The 16,148-nt window shown below is 35.2% G+C and overlaps 1 protein-coding gene across 3 annotated transcripts in view; it reads left to right on the forward strand.

Moving 5' to 3' along the window:
- Positions 1 to 540: 540 nt before the first annotated feature.
- Positions 541 to 16,148, forward strand: part of pdlim3b (PDZ and LIM domain 3b) — a 39,750-nt gene continuing 24,142 nt past the window's right edge. Inside the window, exons 1-2 of one of the 3 annotated variants that reach the window (XM_061913081.1) lie at positions 541 to 681; positions 803 to 927. In XM_061913081.1, coding sequence (XP_061769065.1) covers positions 835 to 927 — 93 coding nt within the window. In that variant the 5' untranslated portion in view covers positions 541 to 681; positions 803 to 834. Of the gene's footprint in view, positions 686 to 802; positions 928 to 16,148 lie in introns of all 3 variants that reach the window. The other 2 variants (XM_061913090.1, XM_061913100.1) reach the window with 2 other exon arrangements.

Here is a 16,148-nt window from a genome sequence, read left to right on the forward strand (position 1 = left end):
AACACCCAGAAACGCCGCCGGCTTCGCAACGTGCCAACTTCACTGGTTTTGGGTTTTGTGTTAATAAATATGATGATGTGGCACAATCCTTGTTGGAAATATACTTATGATTAGTAAATAAATATTGTTAAAAAAATAAAGAAGTTTCTTAGTGCGGCTTTAAATGCCTCCCCCATACCTTAACTCGATTAAAAGAGACAATCTTTATTACTACTTACTGCATCTTTAAAAGCCTCAACAATAACGACACGAGCAGTTGGTTATCTCTAAAACGTAATTGCTGGATTTATTGAATTTGAAATAGAAAAATAAAACATGTTTATCAAGTGGATGGGGGTTACAAAATAGATTTTCTGGCCTAACTGAGCACTTTTATGAAGAAATCAGCTTCATGAGGCTTATTAGGCCCCATAAAAGATGCTGGGATTTAGAAGAAGATGGTTCCTGGCTGGGTCCACATCAATCCTGGCCGGAATGTTCCTGCGGGACCTCGGACAGACGGCGGAGTCTACAGACCAAAAAAGGAGAGGATCAGCGGGGGGGCCCTTCAAGCGGAGCGCGCGGGGAGGGAGGGTGACGGCCGCCAGCCTGGAAGCTGTCTGCGGGGAGGATGGAGACCTTTCTGGAAAGCACAAAGCGAAAGGAAGCTCTGCTGTAGCAACCAAACAGTAAAGAAGAGCGGTGAGTAAGTCCAGCCCAAGTCTGACCAATCACTTTACTCCCGGGGAGGGTCCTGCCGGGCCTCCCACCTTCTAAAAACCTGCATGGCTTTGATAACTTTGCTCTTTGACCGTGTTCCCAGCAGGAAGAGGACGTCCTCGCTGTTGAAGGGGCATGCCGCTCAACGTGGTTCTGACCGGGCCGGCCCCTTGGGGCTTCCGTCTGGTGGGGGGCAAGGACTTCAACCAGCCGCTGACCATCTCCAGGGTAGGACAAGACACGGTTTTACTGACTTTTTTTGTGCCGAGTGTGTTTTTTTTTTTTTTTTTTTGCATTAACACTGCTGTGTGTGTGTGTGTGTGTGTGTGTGTGTGTGTGTGTGTGTGTGTGTGTGTGTGTGTGTGTGTGTGTGTGTGTGCGTGTGTGGATTTGGGGGGCGGGGGGGGGGGGGGGGGGGTAACGCTCTTTCTAGAAAGATCCTCCCTCCAGGGTGTGACTTTGCACCTGTGCTGCAGTAAATGCATGAGGCTTAGATACAAATAGCAACTTACATTACACTCACACACACGCTTTCATATCTGTCCCACTGTGGGGTGGATTTCACTCGGAAGAATTTTGGAGTACAACAGGGTTACAAAAATATTTATTGGGGTATGGATGTAGATGCAATCTTCTGCTCATTTATGTTATTGTTATTATTATAGGCACTAAGCAGATTTTTTTTTACATTATGTAAATTAATTTTATACTTTTTTCAATCAAACTTTAATTTAACTCAAATATTTTTTTTCACACTGTGTGAAATTATTTTTAGACTTTTTTAACTCAAATTTGAATTTAGCTAAAAAAAAAATTTTCACACTGAATTTGTTTCTATACTTTCTTAAATCAAACTTGAATTTAATTTCACTTTTTTTTTTTTTACACTATGTGAAATTATTTTTAGACTTTTTTTTAAATCAAACTGGAATTTAACAAAAAATAAATAAAGCTTGAATTTAACAAAAAAAATAGTTTTTACGCTATGTCAAATTATTATACTTTTTTAAATCAAACTTGAATTAAACTAAAATGTTCTTTACACACTGTGAAATTATGTTTATACGTTTTAAATCAAACTTGAATTTAACTAAAATTATTTTTTTCACACTGTGAAATTATTTTTAGACTTTTTTAACTCAAATTTGAATTTAGCTAAAATTATTTTTTTTCACACTGAATTTGTTTCTATACTTTTTTAAATCAAACTTGAATTTAATTTCAAATTTTTATTTTTTTACACTATGTGAAATTATTTTTAGTCTTTTTTAAATCAAACTGGAATTTAACAAAAAATAAATAAAGCTTGAATTTAACAAAAAAAATAGTTTTTACGCTATGTCAAATTATTATACTTTTTTAAATCAAACTTGAATTAAACTAAAATGTTCTTTACACAGTGTGAAATTATGTTTATACGTTTTAAATCAAACTTGAATTCAACTAAAATTATTTTTTTCACACTGTGAAATTATTTTTAGACTTTTTTAACTCAAATTTGAATTTAGCTAAAATTATTTTTTTTCACACTGAATTTGTTTATATACTTTTTTAAATCAAACTTGAATTTAATTTCAAATTTTTATTTTTTTACACTATGTGAAATTATTTTTAGTCTTTTTTAAATCAAACTGGAATTTAACAAAAAACAAATAAAGCTTGAATTTAACAAAAAAAAATAGTTTTTACGCTATGTCAAATTATTATACTTTTTTAAATCAAACTTGAATTAAACTAAAATGTTCTTTACACACTGCGAAATTATGTTTATACGTTTTAAATCAAACTTGAATTTAACTAAAATTATTTTTTTCACACTGTGTGAAATTATTTTTAGACTTTTTTAACTCAAATTTGAATTTAGCTGAAATTATTTTTTTTCACACTGAATTTGTTCCTATACTTTTTTAAATCAAACTTGAATTTAACTTCAAATTTTTATTTTTTTACACTATGTGAAATTATTTTTTAACTTTTTTAAATCAAACTGGAATTTAACAAAAAATAAATAAAGCTTGAATTTAACAAAAAAAATAGTTTTTACGCTATGTCAAATTATTATACTTTTTTAAATCAAACTTGAATTAAACTAAAATGTTCCTTACACAGTGTGAAATTATGTTTATACGTTTTAAATCAAACTTGAATTTAACTAAAATAATTTTTTTCACACTGTGTGAAATTATTTTTAGACTTTTTTAACTCAAATTTGAATTTAGCTAAAAAAAAAATTTTTCACACTGAATTTGTTTCTATACTTTTTTTAAATCAAACTTGAATTTAATTTCAAATTTTTATTTTTTTACACTATTTGAAATTATTTTTAGACTTTTTAAAATCAAACTGGAATTTAACAAAAAAAAATAAAGCTTGATTTTAACAAAAAAATAGTTTTTACGCTATGTCAAATTATTATACTTTTTTAAATCAAACTTGAATTAAACTAAAATGTTCTTTACACACTGCGAAATTATGTTTATACGTTTTAAATCAAACTTGAATTTAACTAAAATTATTTTTTTCACACTGTGTGAAATTATTTTTAGACTTTTTTAACTCAAATTTGAATTTAGCTGAAATTATTTTTTTTCACACTGAATTTGTTTCTATACTTTTTTAAATCAAACTTGAATTTAATTTCAAATTTTTATTTTTTTACACTATGTGAAATTATTTTTAGTCTTTTTTAAATCAAACTGGAATTTAACAAAAAACAAATAAAGCTTGAATTTAACAAAAAAAAATAGTTTTTACGCTATGTCAAATTATTATACTTTTTTAAATCAAACTTGAATTAAACTAAAATGTTCTTTACACACTGCGAAATTATGTTTATACGTTTTAAATCAAACTTGAATTTAACTAAAATTATTTTTTTCACACTGTGTGAAATTATTTTTAGACTTTTTTAACTCAAATTTGAATTTAGCTGAAATTATTTTTTTTCACACTGAATTTGTTCCTATACTTTTTTAAATCAAACTTGAATTTAACTTCAAATTTTTATTTTTTTACACTATGTGAAATTATTTTTTAACTTTTTTAAATCAAACTGGAATTTAACAAAAAATAAATAAAGCTTGAATTTAACAAAAAAATTAGTTTTTACGCTATGTCAAATTATTATACTTTTTTAAATCAAACTTGAATTAAACTAAAATGTTCTTTACACAGTGTGAAATTATGTTTATACGTTTTAAATCAAACTTGAATTTAACTAAAATAATTTTTTTCACACTGTGTGAAATTATTTTTAGACTTTTTTAACTCAAATTTGAATTTAGCTAAAAAAAAAATTTTTCACACTGAATTTGTTTCTATACTTTTTTTAAATCAAACTTGAATTTAATTTCAAATTTTTATTTTTTTACACTATTTGAAATTATTTTTAGACTTTTTAAAATCAAACTGGAATTTAACAAAAAAAAATAAAGCTTGATTTTAACAAAAAAATAGTTTTTACGCTATGTCAAATTATTATACTTTTTTAAATCAAACTTGAATTAAACTAAAATGTTCTTTACACAGTGTGAAATTATGTTTATACGTTTTAAATCAAACTTGAATTTAACTAAAATATTTTTTTCACACTGTGTGAAATTAATTTTAGACTTTTTTAACTCAAATTTGAATTTAGCTAAAATTATTTTTTTTCACACTGAATTTGTTTCTATACTTTTTTAAATCAAACTTGAATTTAATTTCAAATTTTTATTTTTTTACACTATGTGAAATTATTTTGAAACTTTTTTAAATCAAACTGAAATTTAACAAAAAATAAATAAAGCTTGAATTTAACAAAAAAAAATAGTTTTTACGCTATGTCAAATTATTAGACTTTTTTAAATCAAACTTGAATTAAACTAAAATGTTCTTTACACACTGTGAAATTATGTTTATACGTTTTAAATCAAACTTGAATTTAACTAAAATTATTTTTTTCACTCTGTGAAATTATTTTTAGACTTTTTTAACTCAAATTTGAATTTAGCTAAAATTGTTTTTTTTCACACTGAATTTGTTTCTATACTTTTTTAAATCAAACTTGAATTTAATTTCAAATTTTTATTTTTTTACACTATGTGAAATTATTTTTAGTCTTTTTTAAATCAAACTGGAATTTAACAAAAAATAAATAAAGCTTGAATTTAACAAAAAAAATAGTTTTTACGCTATGTCAAATTATTATACTTTTTTAAATCAAACTTGAATTAAACTAAAATGTTCTTTACACAGTGTGAAATTATGTTTATACGTTTTAAATCAAACTTGAATTCAACTAAAATTATTTTTTTCACACTGTGAAATTATTTTTAGACTTTTTTAACTCAAATTTGAATTTAGCTAAAATTTTTTTTTTTCACACTGAATTTGTTTATATACTTTTTTAAATCAAACTTGAATTTAATTTCAAATTTTTATTTTTTTACACTATGTGAAATTATTTTTAGTCTTTTTTAAATCAAACTGGAATTTAACAAAAAACAAATAAAGCTTGAATTTAACAAAAAAAAATAGTTTTTACGCTATGTCAAATTATTATACTTTTTTAAATCAAACTTGAATTAAACTAAAATGTTCTTTACACACTGCGAAATTATGTTTATACGTTTTAAATCAAACTTGAATTTAACTAAAATTATTTTTTTCACACTGTGTGAAATTATTTTTAGACTTTTTTAACTCAAATTTGAATTTAGCTGAAATTATTTTTTTTCACACTGAATTTGTTCCTATACTTTTTTAAATCAAACTTGAATTTAACTTCAAATTTTTATTTTTTTACACTATGTGAAATTATTTTTTAACTTTTTTAAATCAAACTGGAATTTAACAAAAAATAAATAAAGCTTGAATTTAACAAAAAAAATAGTTTTTACGCTATGTCAAATTATTATACTTTTTTAAATCAAACTTGAATTAAACTAAAATGTTCTTTACACAGTGTGAAATTATGTTTATACATTTTAAATCAAACTTGAATTTAACTAAAATAATTTTTTTCACACTGTGTGAAATTATTTTTAGACTTTTTTAACTCAAATTTGAATTTAGCTAAAAAAAAAATTTTTCACACTGAATTTGTTTCTATACTTTTTTTAAATCAAACTTGAATTTAATTTCAAATTTTTATTTTTTTACACTATTTGAAATTATTTTTAGACTTTTTAAAATCAAACTGGAATTTAACAAAAAAAAATAAAGCTTGATTTTAACAAAAAAATAGTTTTTACGCTATGTCAAATTATTATACTTTTTTAAATCAAACTTGAATTAAACTAAAATGTTCTTTACACAGTGTGAAATTATGTTTATACGTTTTAAATCAAACTTGAATTTAACTAAAATATTTTTTTCACACTGTGTGAAATTAATTTTAGACTTTTTTAACTCAAATTTGAATTTAGCTAAAATTATTTTTTTTCACACTGAATTTGTTTCTATACTTTTTTAAATCAAACTTGAATTTAATTTCAAATTTTTATTTTTTTACACTATGTGAAATTATTTTTAAACTTTTTTAAATCAAACTGAAATTTAACAAAAAATAAATAAAGCTTGAATTTAACAAAAAAAAATAGTTTTTACGCTATGTCAAATTATTAGACTTTTTTAAATCAAACTTGAATTAAACTAAAATGTTCTTTACACACTGTGAAATTATGTTTATACGTTTTAAATCAAACTTGAATTTTACAAAAAAAATTGTTTTCACACTGTGAAATCATTTTGATAATTTTTTAAATCAAACTTATATTTAATTAAAATAATTTATTTCACATTATGTGAAATTATTTTTATACTTTTAAATCAAACTTGAATTGAACTAAAAATGTTTTTTTCCACACTGAAATTATTTTTATACTTTTTAATATCAAACTTGAATTTACATAAAATAATTGTTTTCATGCTATGTGAAATTATTTTTATACTTTTTTTTAAATAAAACTTGAATTTGGTTAAAATGGTTTTTTTCACACTGCAAATTTGTTTCTATACTTTTTTAAATCAAACTTGAATTTAACTCAAATAATTTTTATTATACTATGAAATAATTTTTATACTTTTTTAAATCAAACTTGAAATTGACAAAAAATAAATCAAGCTTGAATTTAACAAAAAAAGTTGTTTTCACACTCTGAAATTATTATTATACTTTCTTAAATCAAACTTGAATTTAACCCAACTTATTTTTTTCACGCTATGTGAAAATATTTTATACTTTTTTTTAATCAAACTTGAATTTAAAAATATTTTTTCACACTGTGAAATTATTTTTATACTTTTTTAAATCAAACTTGATTTTAACAAAAAAAAAATTTTTTGCGCAATATGTGAAATTATTTTTATACTTTTTTAAATCAAATTTGAATTCAACTAAAATTATTTTTTCACACTGGAGTGTATAAAAATCAAGTCTATAAAAGTTCAGTGTGAAAAAAAAATCAATGTATTAAAATTCAGTGTAAAAAAAATCAGTCTATAAAAATCCTGTGTATAAAACTCAGTGTAAAAAAATCACTTTATAAAAATTCAGTGTGAAATAAATTCAGTGTGAAAAAAAATAATGTCCAAAAATTCAGTGTCAAATAAATTAATGTCCCAAAAAATCAGTATATAAAATATTTGTGTATAAAAAAAATCAGTGTCAAAAAAATTAAGTGTATAAAAATACTGTGTAAAAAACACTCTGCTGTAAAATTCAGTGTCGAAAAATGTGGTTCTTCAAAAAGCAACACTCACCTTCAGTAAATTACGGCTGAAGCAATCGATCCTGTCTCAGAACCAGCCAATGAGGTGTCAAGTTTGAAGTGTGACGTCACAAGTGTGTGTGACTGCGCACTTTGGGTTTGAACAATTTACTAAACTGGATCATATTAGTACATTGTTTGACTTATTTGCCTCATCCATTCCACAATTAAATTCCACATACTGATATGCTAGAGGTCTTAAGTGTTGTGCCTGCGTACAAATTTGAGTTTAATTTTTCTCTAAAATTATTTTTTTGTCCTATGCAAATGCTTTTAAAACGGACTGCAGTCCCCACCAAGCAGGGTAATACCACACCACTCACCCTTTAGAGCACAGCCATATTTTCCTGGCACTAAACCTGCAGAAAATAGTTCTTTCTCAGGTTTCTCTTTGTTTACATTTTCACACTTTCTCCTGCTCCTTATTACTCATAGGTCAGAAAAATATCAATAATTATTTAATATTCTATGTAATAATATAATAATGATGCCATCCATCCAATGTTCTACCGCTTGTCCCTCTCGGGTTCGTGGGGGGTGCTGAAGTCCATCCCAGCTGAAAAATAATAACTCCATATAATAATTATATTACACTTTTCAGCCGTACCGCCCAGACCCACTGACAGCTGAGTGGCAACATTTTAAAGTGCACACAGAGCTAGATGAAGAATTACATTCCAAATGTGTTAGTGTACAGTAACACTAACACACGTTGGCAGCCTGTACTACTTTTTTGAAGGTGTTACACAACAGCAGCAACACGACAACAATTTAGACGTGATTCGATCCACTAATCTATCTGCAGCCTGTCTTTATTTAGAAAGTGTGTGTGTGTGTGTGTGTGTGTGTGTGTGTGTGTGTGTGTGTGTGTGTGTGTGTGTGTGTGTGTGTGTGTGTGTGTGTGTGTGTGTGTGTGTGTGTGTGTGTGTGTTCTGGCAATGCTTCCTTAATGGGGACATCGCTCTGTTTACACAGTCACCTTTCGGGGACTTCTGACGGTATGGGGACCCACAAAACAGGTCCCCTCAAGGGAAATCTTTTTAAATAATAGTCAGATCCATTCTGAAGATGCTTAAGTGATTTTAAGCTTTGGCCCATAAAACATGTTTACTATTTAGTTTGAGAGTGAGACATTTGCACTTTGAACACTTGAACTTAGTTTTTTTTTAAATGGTCCTCAGTAGTCACGTACAAATGTATGTGAATAATGCAAAATTATTAAAATTTGGTCCCCATGAACCATATTAACTCTTTTTCCCCGGCGTCCCCAGTAAGTATGATCAGCACATTACTTCATCAATCCAGAGATTTAAAGACGTCTATGAGCTAACTGGGCAGTGGCCATTTTACCAAAAATTTTTTAGGCCTCCACAACCTGTAGAAAGGGTTGTCCCCACAAGTCATGAACAACATGGTCCCCATTCCAAATGATAACGTGTGTGTGTGTGTGTGTGTGTGTGTGTGTGTGTGTGTGTGTGTGTGTGTGTGTGTGTGTGTGTGTGTGTGTGTGTGTGTGTGTGTGTGTGTGTGTGTGTGTTCTGGCAATGCTTCCTTAATGGGGACATCGCTCTGTTTACACAGTCACCTTTCGGGGACTTCTGACGGTATGGGGACCCAAAAAACAGGTCCCCTCAAGGGAAATCTTTTTAAATAATAGTCAGATCCATTCTGAAGATACTTAAGTGATTTTAAGCTTTGGCCCATAAAACATGTTCACTATTTAGTTTGAGAGTGAGACATTTGCACTTTGAGCACTTGAACTTTATTTTGTTTTAAATGGTCCTCAGTAGTCACGTACAAATGTGTGTGAATTATGCAAAATTATTCAAATTTGGTCCCCATGAACAGTAATAACTATTTTCCCCCAGGTTCACCAGTAAGAATGATCAGCACATTACTTCATCAATCCAGAGATTTAAAGACGTGTATGAGCTAAAATTTTACCAAATTTTTTTTATGCCTACACAACCTGTAGAAAGGGTGGTCCCCACAAGTCATGAACAACATGGTCCCCATTCCAAATGATAACATGTGTGTGTGTGTGTGTGTGTGTGTGTGTGTGTGTGTGTGTGTGTGTGTGTGTGTGTGTGTGTGTGTGTGTGTGTGTGTGTGTGTGTGTGTGTGTGTGTGTGTGTGTGTGTGCGTGCGTGCGGGTCCTCTTATATACTACCACCTGTTGTGTGTCCGAGAACGATGACGGCGTGTAAAAGGAATGCACGTTAAAACAACACAACAAAACAAGGCCGACCATCTTGACCGTGTGCATAGCACACTAGTCCAGCACAGTGTAGTCTGGCTGCCTTTTTAGGACAGGAACATCATCACCTCACCTCTTTTACGGCCTGCCAGCAGTGGAAAGTAAACACTGCTCGGTTCTTAAAGGCACACACGCGCACTTTCAGCACCAAATATTCACACGAGAGAACTTATTCCAGGGACAATACCATAGGAAGTAAAACTACTTTAGAGAAGTCTGTGTACGGCTTGCTGATCGTGTCTTGCCTCGTGGTGGCGTGCACGAGTACTGTCGAGGAATTGCGGTTCATTTTTTAGTAGAAGTATGACATGTTCACTGTGAGGTGGCCAACTGTCGAATTCATGTCTCTCTCAGTCCCGGCAGCACTCGTGCACGCTACCTCATCTAATGTTGCCAGCTATTGAACCGCAGCTCCTCTGTCCCGGCAGCACTCTTGGACGCCATTGCAACTTATGTCGCCCTCTATTGAAACGAGGCTCTTCAGCCTCGGTAGCATTTGTGCACACTACCTCAACTTATGTTTCCAGCTATTGAACCCATGGCTCTTCGGTCTCGGCCGCACTCGTGCACGCTACCTCAACTAATGTTGCCAGCTATTGAACCGCAGCACCTCTGTCCCGGCAGCACTCGTGCACGCCATTACAACTTATATCGCCCTCTATTGAAACGTGGTTCTTCAGTCTCGGTAGCACTCGTGCACGCTACCTCAACTTATTTGGCCAGCTATTGAACCGCAGCTCCTCTGTCCCGGGAGCACTTGTGCACGCCATTACAACTTATGTCGCCCTCTATTGAAACGTGGCTCTTCAGTCTCAGTAGCACTCGTGCACGCTACCTCAACTTATGTTTCCAGCTATTGAACCGCAGCTCCTCTGTCCCGGGAGCACTTGTGCACGCCATTACAACTTATGTCGCCCTCTATTGAAACGTGGCTCTTCAGTCTCAGTAGCACTCGTGCACGCTACCTCAACTTAGTTGCCAGCTATTGAACCGCGGCTCCTCAGTACTGGCAGCACTCGTGCACGCTACCCCAGCTTATGTTGCCAGCTATTGAACCGTGGCTCTTCGGTCTCGATAGCACTCGTTGAAGCTACCTCAACTCATGTTAATAGCTGTTGAACCGCGGCTTCTCAGTCCTGGAAGCACTCGTGCACACTATTACGACTTACGTCGCCCTCTATTGAAACGTGGCTCTTTAATTTCGGTAGCATTTGTGCACACTACCTCAACTTATGTTTCCAGCTATTGAACCCGTGGCTCTTCGGTCTCGGCCGCACTCGTGCACGCTACCTCAACTAATGTTGCCAGCTATTGAACCGCAGCACCTCTGTCCCGGCAGCACTCGTGCACGCCATTACAACTTATATCGCCCTCTATTGAAACGTGGTTCTTCAGTCTCGGTAGCACTCGTGCACGCTACCTCAACTTATTTGGCCAGCTATTGAACCGCAGCTCCTCTGTCCCGGGAGCACTTGTGCACGCCATTACAACTTATGTCGCCCTGTATTGAAACGTGGCTCTTCAGTCTCAGTAGCACTCGTGCACGCTACCTCAACTTAGTTGCCAGCTATTGAACCGCGGCCCCTCAGTACTGGCAGCACTCATGCGCCTTACCCAAGCTTATGTTGCCAGCTATTGAACCCGTGGCTCTTTGGTCTCGGTCACACTCGTGCATGCTACCTAGACTAATGTTGCCAGCTATTGAACCGCAGCTCCTCTGTACGGGCAGCACTCGTGCACGCTACCTTAGCTTATGTTGCCAGCTATTGAACCCATGGCTTTTCAGTACTGGCAGCACTCGTGCACGCTACCCCAGCTTATGTTGCCAGCTATTGAACCGTGGCTCTTCGGTCTCGGCCGCACTCGTGCACGCTACCTCAACTTATGTTTCCAGCTATTGAACCGCAGCTCCTCTGTCCCGGGAGCACTTGTGCACGCCATTACAACTTATGTCGCCCTCTATTGAAACGTGGCTCTTCAGTCTCAGTAGCACTCGTGCACGCTACCTCAACTTATGTTTCCAGCTATTGAACCGCAGCTCCTCTGTCCCGGGAGCACTTGTGCACGCCATTACAACTTATGTCGCCCTCTATTGAAACGTGGCTCTTCAGTCTCAGTAGCACTCGTGCACGCTACCTCAACTTAGTTGCCAGCTATTGAACCGCGGCTCCTCAGTACTGGCAGCACTCGTGCACGCTACCCCAGCTTATGTTGCCAGCTATTGAACCGTGGCTCTTCGGTCTCGATAGCACTCGTTGAAGCTACCTCAACTCATGTTAATAGCTGTTGAACCGCGGCTTCTCAGTCCTGGAAGCACTCGTGCACACTATTACGACTTACGTCGCCCTCTATTGAAACGTGGCTCTTTAATTTCGGTAGCATTTGTGCACACTACCTCAACTTATGTTTCCAGCTATTGAACCCGTGGCTCTTCGGTCTCGGCCGCACTCGTGCACGCTACCTCAACTAATGTTGCCAGCTATTGAACCGCAGCACCTCTGTCCCGGCAGCACTCGTGCACGCCATTACAACTTATGTTGCCCTCTATTGAAACGTGGTTCTTCAGTCTCGGTAGCACTCGTGCACGCTACCTCAACTTATTTGGCCAGCTATTGAACCGCGGCTCGTCAGTCCTGGAAGCACTCGTTCACACCATTACAACTTATGTCCCCCTGTATTGAAACGTGGTTCTTCAGTCTCGGTAGCACTCCTGCACGCTACTTCAACTTATGTCCCCCTGTATTGAACCGCGGCTCCTCGGTCCCGATAGCACATGTGCACCCTACCTCATCTTATGTTGTCTGCTATTGAACCGCAGCTCCTCAGTCCCGGCAGCACTCGTGGACACAACCTCATCTTATGTTGCCTGCTATTAAACCACAGCTCCTCAGTCCCGGTAGCCCTCTTGCACACTGCCACAACTTATGTTGCTTGCTATTGTACCTCAGCTCCTCAGGCCCGCCAGTCAGCCTTTGTTGCCCTCTGTCGAACCGCAGCTCCTCAGTTCCGGCAGCACTTGTGCACACTTCCACAATTTGTGTTTGTGCAAGCTAACACAACTTATGTTGCCAGCTAATGAACCGCAGCTCCTCAGTCCCAGCAACACTCGTGCACGCTACCTCAACTTGTGTTGCCTGCTATTTAAACTACAAGGGCTGTGTTTTGAATCATTGTCAATGGAAAGTTAACCTTTTTTTTTTGCCTGTAAACAAACAAGTCATTCTCAGCACATAAATATAAATATATCACATATTTATTTGTGGACATTGTGACTGTGGGAGACTAGATGACTTCCTCAAGTGATCCCTAGAGGAGGAAATATCTGTAAGGGGAGCAAGGGAAATGGAGCTCGTGTTGCATAGTTGAGCTTTAAAGGACTTAACTTTATTATGTAAAAAATACATGACGGTCTCTAGCCGTCGTCGTGCGGGTTCTCCGGACCACCAAGGAATGACATTTTGTCGAGCAGGTGTAGACTTTTTTTATTTTGCAATATTTAAGTCTCTTGCCAATTTTCTTTGCAGTCGCTCCAGCTTTTCGGCTGCATGCGTCGTCTTCTTTGTGCTCTTTTCCTCTCGCGCTCAGCATCGGCTTCCTTCTGGCTCCTTCTCTCTCCGTCTCTCCCCCCGGCGTTTACGGACGCTGCCCTTTTATACAGTGCGAGGGGAGATTTAAATTGTGCCCAGCTGGGCGACCCACGCACCTGATAATATTTACAGGGTTGATACCGGCGCGCCCTGCCTTGCTGCTTGCTCGCAGTCCACGCCTCCATCTCGGAGATGGCGTGGTGAAGTTGGGAGAGTGGCCGTGCCAGCAATCTGAGGGTTACTGGTTCAATCCCCACCTTCTACCATCCTAGTCACGTCCGTTGTGTACTTGAGCAAGACACTTCACCCTTGCTCCTAGTGGGTCCTGGTTCAGTGTGTGAGTGGGTGAATGTGGAAATACTGTCAAAAAGTTTTGGGCTCCTTCAAAAAGGAGTGGAAAAGCGCTATACAAGTACAACCATTTACCATTTTTTTTGTATACTGTTTGCGGGGTTGATTCCGGCGCGCCCTGCCTCGCTGCTTGCTCGCAGTCCACGCCTCCTCGCCGCCATCTTGCAGCGGGCTACGGTGTGCCCTGCCTCGCTGTCGGACTGCCGGCTCCGCCTCTCTACAATACACTTCAGTTATTACTTAGTGTGACTTTAAAGCACCCCATCAACTTTATGAATATAAAAACAACCCAAGTTTTACCTAATGTGACTTTGACTTTGCAATAAATGTATGAATTCAAGAAACTGTCTAAATGCTACTTAATGTGGCTTTAATCTGTATCAACGTTATGAATTTCAAGAAACAACCCAAGTGTTGGTTAACGTGACTTTGCATTGTGTGAATGAACTCGAGAAACCACCCAATTGTTACGTATTGTGGCTTTAATGACTTTGCATCAACTTTATGAATTCAAGAAACAACCCTAAAGTTAAGTCATGTTTTAATGACAAAAGTACATTTTTTTTCAAATTTGTTCATTCCTTAGTGGAAAGTAAAAGTTTGGATATAAAAAAAAAAAAGACTGTTCTTTGTTTGTGCGGTAAAAAAAAAAAAAAATCAGTTTGTGCTGTAAAAGCTTTTAGGTAATTTAAAAACCCATTTTATTCCCCAACATGTCCTAATTTTTCCTAATACAATTGTGCTGTCAAAAAATACATTTAGTTGTACCACTTTATTATTCATCTACAAAAAATCCAATAAAAATAAAAATTTTTTTTTTTTTTAAAGTGCATGTTGCTGATGTAAAACATCCATTAAAGGCCGACTGAAATTCGATGTTTTTATTCAAACGGGGATAGCAGGTCCATTCTATGAGTCATACTTGATCATTTCGCGATATTGCCATATTTTTGCTGAAAAGATTTACTAGAGAACATCGACGATAACATTTGTAACTTTTGGTCGCTAATAAAAAAGCCTTGCCTTTACCGGAAGTAGCAGACTATGTGCGTGTGACGTCACGGGTTGTGGAGCTCCTCACATCCTCACATTGTTTACAATCATAGCCAGCAGCAGCTAGAGCTACTCGGACTGAAAAAGCAACAATTTCCCTATTAATTTGAGCGAGGATGAAAGATTCGTGGATGAGGAAATTTAGAGTGAAGGACTAGAAAAAGATAAAAAAGGCGATTGCAGTGGGACCGATTCAGATGTTATTAGACACATTTACTAGGATGTTCTGGAAAATCCCTTATCTGCCTATTGTGTTGCTAGTGTTTTAGTGACTTAAATAGTACCTGAAAGTCGGAGGGGTGTGTCCACGGGTGTGTTGACGCCAGAGTCTGAGGGAAGTCACGGCTGATGCAAGGACAGCGCAAACTCCGCAGATCTTCGGTAAGAGACGACTTTTTACCACAATTTTCTCACCGAAACCTGCCGGTTGACAAGTGGTCGGGAACCATGTTTGCTTAACCGCTCTGTTCCATAATAAAGCTTAATCTTTACTTTACTTGCAACTTTTGGTGCTGATAAAAAAACCTTGCCTTTACCGGAAGTTGCAGACGATGATGTCATAAGGGTGAGGGCTCCTCACGTCCTCACATTGTTTTTAATGGGAGCCTCCAACAAAAAGAGGTATTCGGACAGAGAAAACTACTATTTCCCCATTAATTTGAGCGAGGATGAAAGATTTGTGGATGATGATATTGATAGCGAAGGACTAGAAAAATAAATAAATAAAGATTAAAAAAAATATATAAAAGGCAATTGCATTGGGACGGATTCAGATGTTTTTAGACACATTTACTAGGATAATTCTAGGAAATCCCTTATCTTTCTATTGTGTCACTAGTGTTTTAGTGAGTTAAATAGTACCTGAAAGTCGGAGGGGTGTGTCCACGGGTGTGTTGACGCCAGAATCTGAGGGAAGTCACGGCTGATGCAAGGACGGCGCAAACTCCGCAGATCTTCGGTAAGAGACGACTTTTTACCACAACTTTCTCACCGAAACCTGCCGGTTAACATGTGGTCGGGAACCATGTTCGCTTGACCACTCCGATCCATAGTAAAGCTTCACCTCCGGGGATATTAAAAAAGGAATCACCGTGTGCTTGTGTGGCTAAAGGCTAAAAGCTTCCCACCTCCATCTTTCTACTTTGACTTCTCCATTATTAATTGAACAAATTGCAAAAGATTCAGCAACACAGATGTCCAGAATACTGTGTAATTATGCGATTAAAGCAGACGACTTATAGCTTGGATCGGGCTGGAAAAAAATGTCCGCTACAACCCGAGACGTCAAACGCACGCCTCATCATACCGCGACGTTTTCAACACGACACTTCGGGAAATTTAAAATTTCAATTTAATAAACTAAATGTGTTGCAATGTTAATATTTCATCATTGATATATAAACTATCAGACTGCGTGGTGGGTAGTAGTGGGTTTCAGTAGGCCTTTAA

Source organism: Nerophis ophidion, linkage group LG01 (genome assembly GCF_033978795.1).
Source record: "Nerophis ophidion isolate RoL-2023_Sa linkage group LG01, RoL_Noph_v1.0, whole genome shotgun sequence".
NCBI classification, from domain to species: domain Eukaryota; kingdom Metazoa; phylum Chordata; class Actinopteri; order Syngnathiformes; family Syngnathidae; genus Nerophis; species Nerophis ophidion.